At 45.3% G+C, this 21,103-nt stretch overlaps 1 protein-coding gene across 1 annotated transcript in view; it reads right to left on the bottom strand.

Annotated features, from left to right (window-relative positions):
* Nucleotides 1-3,529: 3,529 nt before the first annotated feature.
* Nucleotides 3,530-21,103, bottom strand: part of LOC128696807 (uncharacterized) — a 23,093-nt gene continuing 5,519 nt past the window's right edge. The window contains exons 2-3 of the mRNA XM_053788177.1: nucleotides 19,355-19,473; nucleotides 3,530-4,092 (exon numbers count right to left, since the gene is read on the bottom strand). Coding sequence (XP_053644152.1) covers nucleotides 3,861-4,092; nucleotides 19,355-19,473 — 351 coding nt within the window. The 3' untranslated portion in view covers nucleotides 3,530-3,860. The remainder of the gene's footprint in view (nucleotides 4,093-19,354; nucleotides 19,474-21,103) is intronic.

Genomic DNA, 21,103 nt, shown 5'->3' with positions numbered 1-21,103 from the left:
AGAATAGCGTTCCGGTACCTCAGTAAGGAATCGTTTAAGACTTTATACACTGTGTACGTCAGGCCCATATTGGAGTATGCAGCACCAGTTTGGAACCCACACCTGGTCAAACACAAGAAATTAGATAAAGTGCAAAGGTTTGCAACAAGGCTAGTTCCAGAGCTAAGGGGAATGTCCTATGAAGAAAGGTTAAGGGAAATCGGTCTTACAACACTGGAGGACAGGAGGGTCAGGGGAGACATGATAACGACATACTAAATACTGCGTGGAATAGACAAGGTGGACAGAGACAGGATGTTCCAGAGATGGGACACAGAAACAAAGAGTCACAATTAGAAGCTGAAGACTCAGATGAGTCAAAGAGATGTTAGGAAGTATTTCTTCAGTCATAGAGTAGTTAGTAAGTGGAATAGTCTGGCAAGCGATGTAGTGGAGGCAGGAACTATACATAGTTTTAAGACGAGGTTTGATAAAGCTCATGGAGCAGGGGGAGAGAGGACCTAGTAGCGGTCGATGAAGAGGCGGGGCCAGGAGCTAAGTATCGACCCCTGCAACCACAATTAGGTGAGTACAATTAGGTGAGTACACACATACACACACACGCCAATACCTTAGTAAGGAATCGTTCAAGACACTGTACACCGTGTATGTCAGGCCCATACTGGAGTATGCAGCACCTGTTTGGAACCCGCACTTGATAAAGCACGTCAAGAAACTAGAGAAAGTACAAAGGTTTGCGACAAGGTTAGTTCCAGAGCTAAGGGGAATGTCCTATGAAGAAAGATTAAGGGAAATCGGCCTGACGACACTGGATGACAGAAGGGTCAGGGGGAGAAATGATAACGACATATAAAATACTGCGTGGAATAGACAAGGTGGACAAAGACAGGATGTTCCAGGGAGGGGACACAGAAACAAGAGGCCACAATTGGAAGTTGAAGACACAAATGAGTCAGAGAGATATTAGGAAGTGTTTCTTCAGTCATAGAGTTGTAAGGCAGTGGAATAGCCTAGAAAATGACGTAGTGGAGGCAGGAACCATACACAGTTTTAAGACAAGGTTTGATAAAGCTCATGGAGCGGGGAGAGAGAGGACCCAGTAGCAACCGGTGAAGAGGCGAGGCCAGGAGCTAAGACTCGACCCCTGCAACCACAAATAGGTGAGTACACAGGCTGTACAATCGGCATCGGCATTTAATCCAATGAATTGGTGTTACCTCTCATTCCTTGGATCAAACCTGATTACCACCCAGACACTGTAAAACCCCTACGGGTTTGGCACGTCCCCCGTGGATTTAAAAATAATATAAAAGACTGAAATGCTTTACCTAAACATTTTTTGTTAATAATTACATTGTGTAGGCCTAAGACCTATTGTATAATTATTTTTGAACATAAAGATAACACAAATGTATGTATAAATATGATACAAATTATACGAGTTCTTAGTATATAATTATTGTGTTTTATTATAGATAAAGTGTGGGAAAAGACATGAAATCAGTTAAAGATTGAGTTTGTCACAAACACCTGTTTGTGTGACTTTATAAAGCCCATTGTTTGGCCCAAATATTGTTAATAAAGGATCACATTACAGTGCAATTGCCTATTATTCCATCATGTGTGTATTTTATACCATTTTTCTCCATAGGTTAAATCTTCTTCACATGTCACCAGTATCTTATTATACTGTGCTGTGTGTAAACAAATCTTCTTCACATGTCACCAGTATCTTATTATACTGTGCTGTGTGTAAACAAATCTTCACATGTCACCAGTATCTTATTATACTGTGCTGTGTGTAAACAAATCTTCTTCACATGTCACCAGTATCTTATTATACTGTGCTGTGTGTAAACAAATCTTCTTCACATATCACCAGTATCTTATTATACTGTGCTGTGTGTAAACAAATCTTCTTCACATGTCACCAGTATCTTATTATACTGTGCTGTGTGTAAACAAATCTTCACATGTCACCAGTATCTTATTATACTGTGCTGTGTGTAAACAAATCTTCTTCACATGTCACCAGTATCTTATTATACTGTGCTGTGTGTAAACAAATCTTCTTCACATGTCACCAGTATCTTATTATACTGTGCTGTGTGTAAACAAATCTTCTTCACATGTCACCAGTATCTTATTATACTGTGCTGTGTGTAAACAATAGCAAGTTATAAACTAATTTGTAACAATGTAAAGGTAAGTGAAGGAACACAATAGCGGAGATAACCTGATCTGTGACTCATTCTGGAGAAGAGTATTGTTCCATAGTTTCAGACTATGGAACAATGCTCTTCTCCACACTGAGGGACTGACCACCTCAAAACTTCAAGGGTGATGGACTGATTACATCGTCTTCAAGTCTCTTCTGCTTCTATCAACTTTTCTGTACTCGACTGAAGAAGCCTATTGTGTAGGCGAGACGTTTCGAAATAAAGATACCTAACTGTTGCATATGTCTTACCTAACAACCTGTCGATATTTTATACATTTTAATGTTCAGCTGACATGTTACCCAGACTGTCAGCCACAACACCTACCTAACTCTTGGGTACCTACTGTAAGCTGATTTGCCCATAGGCCGCATCCTATCCGGGAATCGAACTCGGGTTCTTTCTATTGGAAGTGAAAAGCTGAACCATCGATATGGTTAACATGTCCCTGTCTTCAAGTGGTTGGATGATGATGCTGAATAACTCTTAATTCAAGGAATCTCAGCTACTTTTCCCTTCCTCTGATCAGACCTGTTTGCCTCCCATTGTACAGACACTGCACGACCCATACAAGTTCATCGCTACACGGGAATATAAGAATTTAGAAATACAGCAGCAGGCCGACCGGCCCTGACTTGACAAGTCTTTCTCAGATGCAATCTCCTTCCGTTCAAACAATGTTACTTCAAGTTTAAGCTGCAATAACCATACTAACTTATTACCTGCAGGTTCCACTTAGATGCAAGTGCCTTTTTTTTTTAGCCTATTGGTCATCCAATCCTTTATCCATGAGTGAAGATTTTGCCTTATGCCATGTGCTGCTAATTTTTTTTTTCAAGTCTTGTGTGGGGCAATTAAAGCCTTACTGAAATCCAAATAAACAAAATAGTATTCTTTATCATGATTCACTGGCTAAAATAAATTTTTCAGGCATGAACCACCCATTTGTGTTGAGATTTATTAATCAAATTATGCTGATCAGAGACGAGGCTTACTGTCACATGATGACTGATAAAATCCCTGTCACATGATAATGAGATCATTGTGTCATGTGGTAATGAGATCACTGTATCACATTATAATGAGATCCCTGTGTCACATAATGAGATCTTTGTGTCATGTGGTAAAGAAATCCTTGTGTCATGTAATAATGAAATGCTTGTGTCGCATGATAATGAGATCTTTATGTCATGTGATGATGAGACCCTGTGTCACATGATGACTAAGTTTCTCCTTTAATTAATAAAGAACTAAACTGATCATTACCTGTGTCACACATACCTTGAATTGTAAATGACTGAAATGACTCATCTGATTAAATGAATCTTTATTATTTGAATGTTTATTTTATGATGGTTGGTAATTCTGTCAGTGCTAGTACTGGGGACCGAGGGTACTAGTGCTGGGGACTGAGGACTGAGGGGACTGGTGTTGGAGGTTGATGTAAGGCTATACTTGAGCTAGGGTCACCACAGATGAGACCTTTCAGCTTCACTGGATGACAGCTGCTTGAGGCTAACTTGTACACCGTGTAAGAACCCAAGCTAGCCCTAGCTCTCAGCTAGGACTGGATTGAGGTCAAATTAGGGCAAACATAGAAGCCTCTTCATGGATATGTTGACGACCTGTCAGTTGCTGTCTTCAGGGGAAGCCGGATCTCTTTGTGACGGCCAGATGGGTTGTTTGCCACCTGCCGAGCTTGCGGTCGCCCTTCTCCAGAGAACCTGTCATGAGGTAGCCTCGCTGCTGGTCAGCTGGGGTCACCGTGGAGGTCAACACAAGCCGGAAGTCGCCATCGGTGACTCCACGGAAGCTGCCTTCCACTACCACCTCCCCGGCCCGCGCAGGCAACACACGACCCACAGTCCTGTGTCTGAAACACCAATAACACTTTATTGAAATCACTAACCTCAGATAGTCAAAATTCAACAATTTATTATCTGATTCTGATATTGTTTAGTATCTCGCTACCCATATCCAACACATAACAAAAAAAGTTTCCAAAACGGTGGGGATCCTCTCCAAGATACGATATTACTTGCCGCAAACTGCCCTTCTCACACTATACCATTCACTCATTTATCCATACCTCACCTATGCTATTTGTGCTTGGGGATCAACTGCAGCAACACATCTAAAGCCAATAATAACCCAACAAAAAGCCGCAGTAAGAATAATCACTAAATCCCATCACTGGCAACCCCCCCCCCCACTCTTCATAGATCTAAACTTACTCCCTGTTCAGAACATCCACACTTACTACTGTGTAATCTTCAGCTAGAGGACCTTAAATTCCAATATTAACCTTGACCTAAAACGCTTTCTTGATAGTTGTGACCCACAGGCACAACACCAGACACAAACATCTCTATGACATTTCCCGTGTCCGACCAAACCTTTACAAAAATTCAATGTGTGTCAAAGGGCCTAAAATCTGGAACACCCTCCCTGAAAACTCTAGAACTGCAGACACATTCATCACCTTCAAAACTACCGTTAGAAAACATCTTATCTCCCTGATACACTCCGTCAACTAACTACATGTAAACCACCTGGTGGTTCACACTTACACTCACTCACCCATCGACTAAACACAGAAATACGAATCTTAATCTTAAAATAATGAACCCTAACTAGTCATAAGCTTGCCTATGATACTCCAATATAGACACTATGTATTGTGCCAAAACAAAAGCATTCACATCGCTAAACTCACAAACTATAATGTAGTCACTTAGCCTTAATACCATAATCTGTAATAATTTAAAGTTTAGAATTAATCTAAGTTTGTCCGAAATGCCTAGCCATGCTAGGTGTCCTAGTGGCCCTCTCTGTAATTAGTATTTTAAAACATGTAAACCACACAGTATCCAAAATTTGTAAACCCCGCATTATAATCCTTATAGAGAATAAACTTGATTGATTGATTGATTGATTTATCCAAGTTTTGGTTGTCATGTCCTAATCTCTATGCAATTTGTTATTACATAGTGAACCAATGGAAATAAGTCAAGGACCCCAATGGAAATAAGTCACTTTGTCTGATCTTTTTGGGTTATCCTCGGTAATGTGCACATGTGTTACTATGTAGAGATACCAAGCCCATGATGATTCTTTCCAAATTGCTGGAATATTGTTGTACACTAACGGCCCTTTTCAAGGCAGGCGAAATTGAAGACCTTGAGAATATATGGATAACTTCCAATGCACGTGTAAGTACGATAAAGCGTTTAAACTACTGGGAACGGTTAAGCCCCTTGATTTGTACTCCTTGGAATGCAGGCGAGAAAGAAACATGATAATATACACTAGGAAGATCCTAGAGGGACCAGATCCAAATCTGCACACGAAAATCACCCCCTATGAAAGCAAAAGACTCGGCAGGGGATGCAACATCCCCCCAGTGAAAAGCAGGGACGCCACGAGCACGCTAAGGGACAACATAATAAGCGTCAGGAGCCCAAGACTGTTCAACTGTCTCCCAATATATATTAAGGGGGATTACCCATAGACCCCTGGCTGTCTTCAAGAAGGAGCTGGACAGTCACCTAAAGTCAGTACCTGAGTAGCCGGGCTGTGGTTCTTACATCGGTTTACGAGAGGCCAGCGGTAACAGTCTGGTTAATCAAGCCCTGATTTACCACGAGGCCTGGTCACTGACCGGGCCGCGGGGGCGTTGACCCCTCTAAACCCCTTCCAGGTATACTCCAGGTATGTGTACCTGTACCTAAATAAACCGACTTACGTAGTGTATGGGTTAGTGTGTCTTTACTGGCGACTCTAACGGAGCTTATTCTTATCTGTCCCATGTTGTCTTATATATTTTGTAATGGTTTTCCTAGTGTTGTAAGTGGTAATGACAATGATGCCTGGTTGACTAATATTATCCGAGTGTCACAAACTATGCTCTTACCTGTATTTTTTGTACCTCTGTATGTATCCTTAAATTACTAAATAAATAAATAAATAAATAAATAAGTCGATCACACGGGTTGGCTCATTAATTAGCTGACTGTAATGATTTAATCATAATATTTACTTATATCTATTATATAACCCATTGTTTTCTTGATCAAAGCAGATACTGAAGTCACCCAGTATTATTGTCACACAGTTTAGCACAATTCTGGACAAAACGTTTTCAAAAGTGTTGTAAAATCTACTCGTTTTTGCGACCTAATTCAAGTTTGCATAAATAAGTCATCATGATTGTAACCAGATATAAACATGTGAACCAGTACATTACCACTGTAGCCTGTTTACCTAACAATATTTATGGAACCAGTCCCTGGACCTGTTATGTGCCTCTGTAATGTTGAGGCACAGTCCCTGGACCTGTTATGTGCCTCTGTAATGTTGAGGCACAGTCCCTGGACCCGTTATGTGCCTCTGTAATGTTGAGGCACAGTCCCTGGACCCGTTATGTGCCTCTGTAATGTTGAGGCACAGTCCCTGGACCCGTTATGTGCCTCTGTAATGTTGAGGCACAGTCCCTGGACCTGTTATGTGCCTCTGTAATGTTGAGGCACAGTCCCTGGACCCGTTATGTGCCTCTGTAATGTTGAGGCACAGTCCCTGGACCCGTTATGTGCCTCTGTAATGTTGAGGCACAGTCCCTGGACCCGTTATGTGCCTCTGTAATGTTGAGGCACAGTCCCTGGACCCGTTATGTGCCTCTGTAATGTTGAGGCACAGTCCCTGGACCTGTTATGTGCCTCTGTAATGTTGAGGCACAGTCCCTGGACCTGTTATGTGCCTCTGTAATGTTGAGGCACAGTCCCTGGACCTGTTATGTGCCTCTGTAATGTTGAGGCACAGTCCCTGGACCTGTTATGTGCCTCTGTAATGTTGAGACACAGTCCCTGACCTGTTATGTGCCTCTGTAATGTTGAGGCACAGTCCCTGGACCCGTTATGTGCCTCTGTAATGTTGATGCACAGTCTCTGACATGTTATGTGCCTCTGTAATGTTGAGGCACAGTTCCTGGACCTGTTATGTGCCTCTGTAATGTTGAGGCACGGTCCCTGGACCCGTTATGTGCCTCTGTAATGTTGAGGCACAGTCCCTGGACCTGTTATGTGCCTCTGTAATGTTGAGGCACAGTCCCTGGACCTGTTATATGCCTCTGTAATGTTGAGGCACAGTCCCTGGACCTGTTATATGCCTCTGTAATGTTGAGGCACAGTACCTGGACCTGTTATGTGCCTCTGTAATGTTGAGGCACAGTCCCTGGACCGGTTATGTGCCTCTGTAATGTTGAGGCACAGTCCCTGGACCTGTTATGTGCCTCTGTAATGTTGAGGCACAGTCCCTGGACCTGTTATGTGCCTCTGTAATGTTGAGGCACAGTACCTGGACCTGTTATGTGCCTCTGTAATGTTGAGGCACAGTCCCTGGACCAGTTATGTACCTCTGTAATGTTGAGGCACAGTCCCTGGACCTGTTATACGCCTCTGTAATGTTGAGGCACAGTACCTGGACCTGTTATGTGCCTCTGTAATGTTGAGGCACAGTCCCTGGACCGGTTATGTGCCTCTGTAATGTTCAGGCACAGTCCCTGGACCTGTTATGTGCCTCTGTAATGTTGAGGAACAGTCCCTGGACCTGTTATGTGCCTCTGTAATGTTGAGACACAGTCCCTGGACCCGTTATGTACCTCTGTAATGTTGAGGCACAGTCCCTGGACCTGTTATGTGCCTCTGTAATGTTGAGGCACAGTCCCTGGACCCGTTATGTACCTCTGTAATGTTGAGGCAAAGTCCCTGGACCCGTTATGTGCCTCTGTAATGTTGAGACACAGTCCCTGAACCAGTTATGTACCTCTGTAATGTTGAGGCAGAGTCCCTGGACCTGTTATGTGCCTCTGTAATGTTGAGGCACAGTCCCTGGACCCGTTATGTGCCTCTGTAATGTTGAGACACAGTCCCTGAACCAGTTATGTACCTCTGTAATGTTGAGGCAGAGTCCCTGGACCCGTTATGTACCTCTGTAATGTTGAGGCACAGTCCCTGGACCTGTTATGTGCCTCTGTAATGTTGAGGCACAGTCCCTGGACCCGTTATGTACCTCTGTAATGTTGAGGCAAAGTCCCTGGACCCGTTATGTGCCTCTGTAATGTTGAGACACAGTCCCTGAACCAGTTATGTACCTCTGTAATGTTGAGGCAGAGTCCCTGGACCTGTTATGTGCCTCTGTAATGTTGAGGCACAGTCCCTGGACCCGTTATGTACCTCTGTAATGTTGAGGCACAGTCCCTGGACCTGTTATGTGCCTCTGTAATGTTGAGGCACAGTCCCTGGACCTGTTATGTGCCTCTGTAATGTTGAGGCAGAGTCCCTGGACCTGTTATGTGCCTCTGTAATGTTGAGGCACAGTTTCTGGACCTGTTATGTGCCTCTGTAATGTTGAGGCACAGTCCCTGGACCTGTTATGTGCCTCTGTAATGTTGAGGCACAGTCCCTGGACCCGTTATGTACCTCTGTAATGTTGACGCACAGTCCCTGACATGTTATGTGCCTCTGTAATGTTGAGGCACAGTCCCTGGACCCGTTATGTGCCTCTGTAATGTTGAGGCACAGTCCCTGGACCTGTTATGTGCCTCTGTAATGTTGAGGCACAGTCCCTAGGCCCGTTATGTGCCTCTGTAATGTTGAGGCACAGTCCCTGACATGTTATGTGCCTCTGTAATGTTGAGGCACAGTCCCTGGACCCGTTATGTGCCTCTGTAATGTTGAGGCACAGTCCCTGGACCTGTTATGTGCCTCTGTAATGTTGAGGCACAGTCCCTGGACCCGTTATGTGCCTCTGTAATGTTGAGGCACAGTCCCTGGACCTGTTATGTGCCTCTGTAATGTTGAGGCACAGTCCCTGGACCTGTTATGTGCCTCTGTAATGTTGAGACACAGTCCCTGACCTGTTATGTGCCTCTGTAATGTTGAGACACAGTCCCTGGACCCGTTATGTGCCTCTGTAATGTTGACGCACAGTCCGTGACATGTTATGTGCCTCTGTAATGTTGAGGCACAGTCCCTGGACCCGTTATGTACCTCTGTAATGTTGACGCACAGTCCCTGACATGTTATGTGCCTCTGTAATGTTGAGGCACAGTCCCTGGACCCGTTATGTGCCTCTGTAATGTTGAGGCACAGTCCCTGGACCTGTTATGTGCCTCTGTAATGTTGAGGCACAGTCCCTGGACCCGTTATGTGCCTCTGTAATGTTGACGCACAGTCCCTGACATGTTATGTGCCTCTGTAATGTTGAGGCACAGTCCCTGGACCCGTTATGTGCCTCTGTAATGTTGAGGCACAGTCCCTGGACCTGTTATGTGCCTCTGTAATGTTGAGGCACAGTCCCTGGACCCGTTATGTGCCTCTGTAATGTTGACGCACAGTCCCTGGACCTGTTATGTGCCTCTGTAATGTTGAGGCACAGTCCCTGGACCTATTATGTGCCTCTGTAATGTTGAGACACAGTCCCTGACCTGTTATGTGCCTCTGTAATGTTGAGGCACAGTCCCTGGACCCGTTATGTGCCTCTGTAATGTTGACGCACAGTCCCTGACATGTTATGTGCCTCTGTAATGTTGAGGCACAGTTCCTGGACCTGTTATGTGCCTCTGTAATGTTGAGGCACAGTCCCTGGACCCGTTATGTGCCTCTGTAATGTTGAGGCACAGTCCCTGGACCTGTTATGTGCCTCTGTAATGTTGAGGCACAGTCCCTGGACCTGTTATATGCCTCTGTAATGTTGAGGCACAGTCCCTGGACCTGTTATATGCCTCTGTAATGTTGAGGCACAGTACCTGGACCTGTTATGTGCCTCTGTAATGTTGAGGCACAGTCCCTGGACCGGTTATGTGCCTCTGTAATGTTGAGGCACAGTCCCTGGACCTGTTATGTGCCTCTGTAATGTTGAGGCACAGTCCCTGGACCTGTTATGTGCCTCTGTAATGTTGAGGCACAGTACCTGGACCTGTTATGTGCCTCTGTAATGTTGAGGCACAGTCCCTGGACCCGTTATGTACCTCTGTAATGTTGAGGCACAGTCCCTGGACCTGTTATACGCCTCTGTAATGTTGAGGCACAGTACCTGGACCTGTTATGTGCCTCTGTAATGTTGAGGCACAGTCCCTGGACCGGTTATGTGCCTCTGTAATGTTCAGGCACAGTCCCTGGACCTGTTATGTGCCTCTGTAATGTTTAGGCACAGTCCCTGGACCTGTTATGTGCCTCTGTAATGTTGAGGCACAGTCCCTGGACCCGTTGTGTACCTCTGTAATGTTGAGGCACAGTCCCTGGACCTGTTATGTGCCTCTGTAATGTTGAGGCACAGTCCCTGGACCCGTTATGTACCTCTGTAATGTTGAGGCAAAGTCCCTGGACCCGTTATGTGCCTCTGTAATGTTGAGACACAGTCCCTGGACCCGTTATGTACCTCTGTAATGTTGAGGCACAGTCCCTGAACCAGTTATGTACCTCTGTAATGTTGAGGCAGAGTCCCTGGACCTGTTATGTGCCTCTGTAATGTTGAGGCACAGTCCCTGGACCCGTTATGTACCTCTGTAATGTTGAGGCACAGTCCCTGGACCTGTTATGTGCCTCTGTAATGTTGAGGCACAGTCCCTGGACCTGTTATGTGCCTCTGTAATGTTGAGGCACAGTCCCTGGACCTGTTATGTGCCTCTGTAATGTTGAGGCACAGTTTCTGGACCTGTTATGTGCCTCTGTAATGTTGAGGCACAGTCCCTGGACCTGTTATGTGCCTCTGTAATGTTGAGGCACAGTTTCTGGACCTGTTATGTGCCTCTTTAATGTTGAGGCACAGTCCCTGGACGCGTTATGTACCTCTGTAATGTTGAGGCACAGTTCCTGGACCCGTTATGTGCCTCTGTGATCTGGGTCTACCAACCTCACCATGGGTGTAGCTGCATGATGAATATATTAAACTAAGTGTGGAAGGTGGTAAACAGTTCCCACTAGCCTGGTTGATCAGGCGCTGATCCACCAGGAGGCCTGGTCACAGACCGGGCCGCGGGGGCGTTGACCCCCGAAACTCTCTCCAGGTAAACTCCAGGTAAACTAGCATCAGTGGTAAACAGTTCCTACTAGCATCAGTGGTAAACAGTTCCCACTAGCATCAGTGGTAAACAGTTCCCACTAGCATCAGTGGTAAACAGTTCCTTCTAGCATCAGTGGTAAACAGTTCCTTCTAGCATCAGTGGTAAACAGTTCCCACTAGCATCAGTGGTAAACAGTTCCTTCTAGCATCAGTGGTAAACAGTTCCTTCTAGCATCAGTGGTAAACAGTTCCTACTAGCATCAGTGGTAAACAGTTCCCACTAGCATCAGTGGTAAACAGTTCCTTCTAGCATCAGTGGTAAACAGTTCCTTCTAGCATCAGTGGTAAACAGTTCTTTCTAGCATCAGTGGTAAACAGTTCCTACTAGCATCAGTGGTAAACAGTTCCTTCTAGCATCAGTGGTAAACAGTTCCTTCTAGCATCAGTGGTAAACAGTTCCCACTAGCATCAGTGGTAAACAGTTCCTTCTAGCATCAGTGGTAAACAGTTCCCACTAGCATCAGTGGTAAACAGTTCCCACTAGCATCAGTGGTAAACAGTTCCCACTAGCATCAGTGGTAAACAGTTCCCACTAGCATCAGTGGTAAACAGTTCCTTCTAGCATCAGTGGTAAACAGTTCCTTCTTGCATCAGTGGTAAACAGTTCCTTCTAGCATCAGTGGTAAACAGTTCCCACTAGCATCAGTGGTAAACAGTTCCTACTAGCATCAGTGGTAAACAGTTCCTTCTTGCATCAGTGGTAAACAGTTCCTTCTAGCATCAGTGGTAAACAGTTCCTTCTAGCATCAGTGGTAAACAGTTCCTTCTAGCATCAGTGGTAAACAGTTCCTTCTAGCATCAGTGGTAAACAGTTCCTTCTAGCATCAGTGGTAAACAGTTCCCACTAGCATCAGTGGTAAACAGTTCCTACTAGCATCAGTGGTAAACAGTTCCTTCTAGCATCAGTGGTAAACAGTTCCCACTAGCATCAGTGGTAAACAGTTCCTTCTAGCATCAGTGGTAAACAGTTCCCACTAGCATCAGTGGTAAACAGTTCCCACTAGCATCAGTGGTAAACAGTTCCTACTAGCATCAGTGGTAAACATTTAATACTAGTATGGTTTTCATCATTTATTCTTAGACTTTTTTTATTTCCAGTCACTGCTTGTACAACAACATTCAGCAGCAAAACTGTGCACATTACTGACCCTCAAGTCTACATACATGCTCCACACTCTCCTGTTTGAACATCATCACTCTGTCATTGAACCAAGATTCAGTAATGGAAACTACCTCATCCGTAGTTTTACTTGCTAGAATCCTAACAGAGTTAATTAAAGTGCAAGTAGTGCATTCAGACTAATGAAAATAACTGTTTCTTTGAAGAAAAATACGTCTGTTATAGACAGTTCTTCTATACAGTTCACCTCCAAGGCATTTACATTCTTTGTAGACACAATATTTTGATTCATATGTTAATATTATTAATGTTTATCTTCAGCTCTGTGCTCACCAGTATATTCCCACTTACATGTAAACATGTGTACATGCAGATATATGTGTACATATTTATATAGTCATATACTAATATAAGCAAACACACACACAAACACACATACCAGCTCATCATACCTTCATTCAAGATCACTTAGTAACAATTCTACGTGTGAGTCACAAGTGAGAGGCATGTCAGTACCCGGCCTTGAGATGCTGGTTAGGACACACACACACACACACACACACACACACACACACACACACAAGAGAGAGAGAGGGATGGGTGGATTGCATATTCTTGGACTGCAAGAAGGCGTTTGACACAGTTCCACACAAGAGATTGGTGCAAAAACTGGAGGACCAAGCAGGGATAACAGGGAAGGCACTACAATGGATCAGGGAATACTTGTCAGGAAGACAGCAGCGAGTCATGGTACGTGGCGAGGTGTCAGAGTGGGCACCTGTGACCAGCAGGGTCCCACAGGGGTCAGTCCTAGGACCAGTGCTGTTTCTGGTATTTGTGAACGACATGACGGAAGGAATAGACTCTGAGGTGTCCCTGTTTGCAGATGACATGAAGTTGATGAGAAGAATTCACTCGATCGAAGACCAGGCAGAACTACAAAGGGATCTGGACAGGCTGCAGACCTGGTCCAGCAATTGGCTCCTGGAGTTCAATCCCACCAAGTGCAAAGTCATGAAGATTGGGGAAGGGCAAAGAAGACCGCAGACTGAGTACAGTCTAGGGGGGCCAGAGACTACAAACCTCAATCAAAGAAAAAGATCTTGGGGTGAGTATAACACCAGGCACATCTCCTGAAGCGCACATCAACCAAATAACTGCTGCAGCATATGGGCGCCTAGCAAACCTCAGAACAGCATTCCGACATCTTAATAAGGTATCGTTCAGGACCCTGTACACCGTGTACGTTAGGCCCATATTGGAGTATGCGGCACCAGTTTGGAACCCACACCTAGCCAAGCACGTGAAGAAACTAGAGAAAGTGCAGAGGTTTGCAACAAGACTAGTCCCAGAGCTAAGAGGTATGTCTTACGAGGAGAGGTTAAGAGAAATCAACCTGACCACACTGGAGGACAGGAGAGATAGGGAGGACATGATAACGACATACAAAATACTGAGAGGAATTGACAAGGTGGACAAAGACAGGATGTTCCAGAGATTGGACTCAGTAACAAGGGGACACAGTTGGAAGTTGAAGACACAGATGAATCACAGGGATGTTAGGAAGTATTTCTTCAGCCACAGAGTAGTCAGTAAGTGGAATAGTTTGGGAAGCGATATAGTGGAGGCAGGATCCATACATAGCTTTAAGCAGAGGTATGATAAAGCTCACGGTTCAGGGAGAGTGACCTAGTAGCGACCAGTGAAGAGGCGGGGCCAGGAGCTTGGACTCGACCCCTGCAACCTCAACTAGGTGAGTACAACTAGGTGAGTACACACACACACACACACACACACGCCTAGTAGCGACCAGTGAAGAGGCGGGGCCAGGAGCTTGGACTCGACCCCTGCAACCTCAACTAGGTGAGTACAACTAGGTGAGTACACACACACACACACACACACACACACACTATGCAGAGGTATGATAAAGCACACGGTTCAGGGAGAGTGACCTTGTAGCGACCAGTGAAGAGGCGGGGTCAGGAGCTAGGACTTGACTCCTGCAACCTCAACTAGGTGAGTACAACTAGGTGAGCACACACACACACACACTGACCGAGACAGAACGCAAGAGGAAAGGAGGATACTGAAAGAGAGAGTGCAAAAACGAAAGGAGGAATGCGAGGAAGCGACACAGACAAGCAGAATAACCCAGACACAGGTGGAAGGGCAAACACCACCCCCAGAAACACCCGCAGAAGGACTCCAACCATGACAACCCCCAAGGCAACTTAACAATCTAAGCCAACAATCACACACCGATCCCTCTGTCCCCACCCACCACACCACGAACCTCAACCCTACAGCAACTCCCTATGGGAACTCTGCCTCTACCACAACCCCCATAGGCCCCCACCAGGGCTCCTGCTCTCCCAGGACCACAGTTTTGGAACAGAAGTTGAAGATTTGGTACACGAATGCGGATGGAATAACGAACAAATATGAGGAGTGGTATGAAAGAATCATTGAGAAATCCCCAGACATCATGGCAGTCACAGAAACGAAACTCACTGAGACAATAACAGATGCAGTCTTCCCACCAGGATATCGGATCCTGAGAAAAGACAGAAGGAGCAGAGGGGGAGGAGGGGTTGCACTGCTCGTAAAACACCGATGGAAATTTGAGGAAATGGGAGGCATGGGCGAGATTGGAGAAAAAGAATACATAGTAGTTACACTTCAGTCTGGGGAGCACAAGGTAGTCATTGCAGTGATGTATAATCCACCACAGAACTGCAGGAGACCAAGAGAGGAATATGAAGAGAGTAACAGAGCAACGGTGGACACACTGGCTGAGGTGGCAAGAAGAGCTCACTCGAGCAGAGCAAAGTTGCTGGTTATGGGCGATTTCAATCACAGGGAGATCGACTGAGAGAACCTGGAGCCACACGGGGGTCCCGAAACATGGAGAGCCAAGATGATGGATGTGGTACTGGAAAACCTCATGCATCAACAAGTTAAGGATGCTACCAGAGAGAGGGGGGAGGCTGAACCAGCAAGATTGGACCTTGTGTTCACCCTGAGCAGCTCAGACACTGAGGACATCACATACGAGAGGCCCCTAGGAGCTAGTGACCACGTGGTTCTGTGCTGTGAATACATTGTAGAGTTATAAGTGGAGGGGGTAACAGGAGTTGAATGGGAAAATCCAGACTATAAACGAGGGGACTACACAGGTTTGAGAAACTTCCTGCAAGAGGTCCAGTGGGACAGAGAACTGGTAGGAAAGCCGGTAAATGAAATGATGGAATACATAACAACAAAATGCAAGGAGGCAGAGGAAAGGTTTGTTCCCAAGTGCAACAGAAATAATGGGAAGACCAGAGCGAGCCCCTGGTTTACCCGACGGTGTAATGAGGCAAAAACTAAGTGCAACAGAGAATGGAAAAGTATAGAAGGCGAAGAACACAGGAAAATAAGGAGATTAGTCGAAGAGCCAGGAACGAGTATGCACAGGTAAGGAGGGAGGCCCAGCGACAGTATGAAAATAACATAGCATCGAAAGTCAAGTCTGACCTGAAACTGCTGTACAGCCACATCAGGAGGAAGACAACAGTCAAAGACCAGGTGATCAGGCTGAGGAAAGAAGGTGGGGAACTCACAAGAAACGATCACGAGGTATGTGAGGAGCTCAACATGAGATTTAAGGAAGTATTTACAGTAGAGACAGGAATGGCTCTGAGAAGACAGCACAGAGGGGAATACTAACAGGGAATATACCAACAGGTGCTGGATGGCATGCAAACAACGGAGGAGGAGGTGCAGAAGCTTCTAAGTGACCTCGATACCTCAAAGGCGAGGGGTCCAGACATCTCCCTGTGGGTCCTTAGAGAAGGAGCAGAGACGCTGTGTGTGCCACTAACCACAATCTTCAATACATCCCTTGAAACTGGGCAACTACTTGAGGTATGGAAGACGGCAAATTTAGTCCCCATCTTTAAGAAAGGAGACAGAAACGAGGCACTAAACTATAGACCGGTGTCTCTGACGTGTATAGCATGCAAAATCATGGAGAAGATTATCAGGAGGAGAGTGGTGGAGCATCTGGAACGAAACAAGATTATAAACAAAAACAAGCACGGATTCATGGAAGGCAAATCCTGTGTCACAAACCTTCTGGAGTTTTATGACACAGTAACAGAAGTAAGACACGAGAGAGGGAGGTGGGCTGATTGCATTTTCCTGGACTGCATGAAGGCCTTCGACACAGTTCCTCATGGGAGATTAATGCAGAAGCTGGAGGATCAGGCGTGTATAACAGGAAGGACACTGCAATGGATCAGATAATACCTGACAGGGAGGCAACAACGAGTCATGGTACGTGATGAGGTATCACAGTGGGCGCCTGTGACGAGCGGAGTCCCACAGAGGGCCAGTCCTAGGACCAGTGCTATTTTTGATATATGTGAATGACCTGATGGAAGGGATAGACTCTGAAGTGTCCCTGTTCGCAGATGACGTGAAGCTAATGAGAAGGATTAAATCGGATAAGGATCAAGCAGGACTACAAAGACTTGGACAGGCTGGACACGTGGTCCAGCAACTGGCTTCTCGAATTCAACCCTGCCAAATGCAAAGTCATGAAGATTGGGGAAAGGCAAAGAAGACCGCAGACAAAGTATAGGCTAGGTCGACAAAGGCTGCAAACCTCACTCAAGGAGAACGATCTTGGGGTGACCATAACACCGAGCACGTCTCCGGAGGCACACATCAGCCAGCTAACTGCTGCAGCATATGCGCGCCTGGCAAACCTAAGAACAGCGTTCCGATACCTTAGTAAGGAATCATTCAAGACACTGTAAACTGTGTACGTCAGGCCCGTACTGGAGTATGCAGCACCAGTTTGGAACCCACACCTAGTCAAGCACGTCAAGAAATTAGAGAAAGTACAAAGGTTTGCAACAAAGCTAGTTCCGGAGCTCAGGAGAATGTCCTACAAAGAAAGGTTGAGGGAAATCGGACTGACGACACTGGAGGACAGGAGGGTCAAGGGAGACATGATAACAACATACAAAATGATGTGTGGAATAAACAAGGTGGACAGAGACAGGATGTTCCAGAGAGGGGACACAGAAACAAGAGGTCACAATTGGAAGCTGAAGACTCAGACGAGTCACAGGGATGTTAGGAAGTACTTCTTCAGTCACAGAGTCGTCAGGAAGTGGAACAGCCTAGCAAGTGATGTAGTGGAGGCAGGAACCATACATAGCTTTAAGACGAGGTATGACAAAGCTCAGGAACCAGAGAGAGAGAGGACCTAGTAGCGATCAGTGAAGAGACGGGGCCAGGAGCTGAGTATCGACCCCTGCAACCACAATTAGGCGAGTACAATTAGGTGAGTACACACATACACACACACACGCACACACACACACACACACTAGCAAGTGAGGCAGTGGAGGCAGGAACCAAACATAGCTTTAAAATGAGGTATGATAAAGCTCATGGAGCAAAGAAAGAGAGGACCTAGTAGCACTCAGTGAAGAGGTGGGGCCAGGAGCTGAGTCTCGACCCCTACAGCCATAAATAGGTGAGTACAATTAGGTGAATTAGGTGAGTACACACACACACACACGGCATATGGGCGCCTGGCAAACCTGAGAATAACGTTCCGATGCCTCAGTAAGGAATCGTTCAAGACTCTATACACTGTGTACGTCAGGCCCATACTGGAGTACGCAGCACCAGTTTGGAACCCACACCTGGTCAAGCATGTCAAGAAATTAGAGAAAGTGCAAATGTTTTCAACAAGGCTGGTTATAGAGCTAAGGGGAATGTCCTACGAAGTTGTTTGACGACACTGGAGGACAGGAGGGTCAGGGGTAACATGATAACGATATACGATATGATGCGTGGAATAGATAAGGTGGACAAAGACAGGGTGTTCCAGAGATGAGACACAGAAACAAGGGGTCACAATTGGAAGCTGAGGATTTAAGTGAGCCAAAGGGATATTAGGAAGTATTTCTTCAGCCACAGATTTGTTAGGAAGTGGAATAGTCTGGCAAGTGATGTAGTTTACCTGGAGTTTACCTGGAGAGAGTTCCGGGGGTTAACGCCCCCGCGGCCCGGTCTGTGAAGCTGAAGATTGCAGGCAGGAGCCATACATAGTTTTAAAACGAGGTATGATAAAGCTCTGCCTCTTTGCATTTTGTTGTTACGAAGTCCATCATTTCATTTACTGATTTTCCTACCAACTCCTGTTCCCATTGAACCTCCTGCAGGAACGTCCTCATTGCTGTATAGTCCTCCCTTTTATAGTTTGGCTTTTGCCTTTTTACTCCTGTTACCCTCTCCAATTTTAGCTCCACAATGTATTCAAAGCTCAGAACCACGTGGTCACTAGCTCCAAGGGGCCTTTCATATGTGATGTGCTCAATGTCTGAGTTACTCAGGCTGAACACAAGGTCCAGTTTTGCTGGTTCATCCTCCCCTCTCTCTCTGGTAGTGTCCCTAACATGTTGGTGCATGAGGTTAGCCTGCACCACATCCATCATCCTGGCTCTCCATGTTTCGGGACCCCCATGTGGTTCCAGGTTTTTCCCAATTAATCTCCCTCTGGTGTGTGTGTATGTGCCAAGTCTGGTTTAGCTGATGCAGATGAACTTCTAGGACAAGCTAGAGGAACATGACCTCACTAACTATACTAAGAGATCACACTTGCTCAACACTTGCAGGTCTTGTTACCTTTAGTCCTGCCGCAGATGCTCTCACTGTAATACATCTCTATATTACTCTCAGGCAAACATTTTCTATCAAATTTATAAAAAAATCATCATTTCATCAATAACAATACTACTACTACTACTACTACTAATAATAATAATAATAGTTATAATAATAATAATAATAATATTAATAATGCTTGCCTATAGGAAGACACAGTACTCACTTCTTGGTGCCCTCCACCTCGAGTATATAGCAGTGTCTTGTGGACCACCAAGGTGTCTTGAGGAGCCAGTGACTGTTGCAACACACCCTGGCCCAACCCTCCTCTGGGTACAACCACACCTGCACCGGGTCACACAAGTGTTAATCACAACATTACTGGAACATCTCACAGGGGGTCTTACTAAATAATTAGGGAGTCACTTTATGTCAGTAAAACAGCTTTGTATGATGAGTGACTTGCAGATTAATACAAATATGCTCCTGATTGCTTCTCAATCCTTCTGAGTATATAAATAAATGCATATTTTATAAACCTCTGCATGTTAAACATAATCTTAAATGTGTCCGTCACTGCTCTTCACACACACACACACACACACACACACACACACACACACACACACACACACACACACACACAGGCCAGTATCGCTGACTTACATACCTTAGAAAGTAATGGAGAAGATAGTCATCTGGAAACGACCCGTACCGAGACATGTACCGGCGAATCATTGAAGTTCAAGAGAAGATAGTCAAGAGGAAAGTGCTATATAGAGCAGCTGGGAAGAAGTGGTTCATGTAGAGTGACCAGCACCAGTTCAGAAATGGTAAATCTTTTCTTACCAACTTGCTGGAATATTATGACGGATGTGAAACAGGAGTAAGAGGGCTGGATGGGTAGTATTTTCTTAAGACTGCAAGACGGCATTTGAAACAACACCCCACGTGATACTGGGGTAAAAAACTTAAGGTGCAGGCATCGATGTCCTAGGGTAAGAAAGCAGAGAGTGATTGTCCGGGAAGAGTGTCAGAATGATCAAGTGTAACAAGCGGGGTACCGCAAGGATCGGTCTTAGGACCTGCATTGTTTCTGGTTTATGTTAATGATATTCAAGATAGGATTAAGTCAGATGTATCCCTGTTTGCTGATGATGTCACACTAATGAAAATAAAGACAGATGAGGCAGGGGAAGGATGCAAATGGATCTGGACAAACCGGAAGATGGTCAGATAAGTGGTTGCTTGAATTCAACCCAAGCAAATGAAAGGTCATGAAGATCGGAAAGGGGACAGGAAACGGTGTATGGTCTCGGGGAACAGAGGTTGCAGACCTCACTCAGAAAAACTTAGAGGTGAGCATAGTGCCTAACATTTCGCTGGAGGCTCACATCAACCCAATCATCTCTGTACCCTATAATCCTCTTGCAAATCTAAGACTGGCCTCTAGGAATCTCAGCATAAGAGTCTTTCCTGGTCCTTCATGCAACATACGCCAAGCCCATCTTGGAGTATGCAGCACCAGAATGGAACCCACACCTGAGGTAGCATGTTTAGAAACTGAAGCAATAAACAGAAAGATGAACAAGAGGCTCGAACAGTAGCCCTTGCAGTAACAGGTCCAGCACTTTATCAGTGAGCTACGGGGCTTTTAACAGTTGTGACCCAACAGTTTCTTTCCCACAGACCACTAACTTTCGCAGTAAATGTAAATCCTTTACTGTCGTAATAAACGACTGTAAATGATTTACAACCATGTATTACGATTTAGAGTTCATAGATTATACGGCTTTGAGAGAGGTTAGGTTACATTTACTGGGAAAGCTACTGGGGCTGCGGGAAGAGACAGTAGGGTCTCAGACGATGCCGCTGACAGATACACGAACAGAAGTTCTGTTTCCAGGGCCACAGTTCGAGCCTTCCTTCCATTTCTATAATTATTCACTTACAGTCTTTATTACGACTTAAACTG

Source organism: Cherax quadricarinatus, chromosome 31 (assembly GCF_038502225.1).
Source record: "Cherax quadricarinatus isolate ZL_2023a chromosome 31, ASM3850222v1, whole genome shotgun sequence".
Taxonomy (NCBI): Eukaryota; Metazoa; Arthropoda; class Malacostraca; order Decapoda; family Parastacidae; genus Cherax; species Cherax quadricarinatus.
The sequence above is the reverse complement of the archived record's forward strand: the minus strand, read 5'-3'. Positions and strand labels throughout refer to the sequence as shown.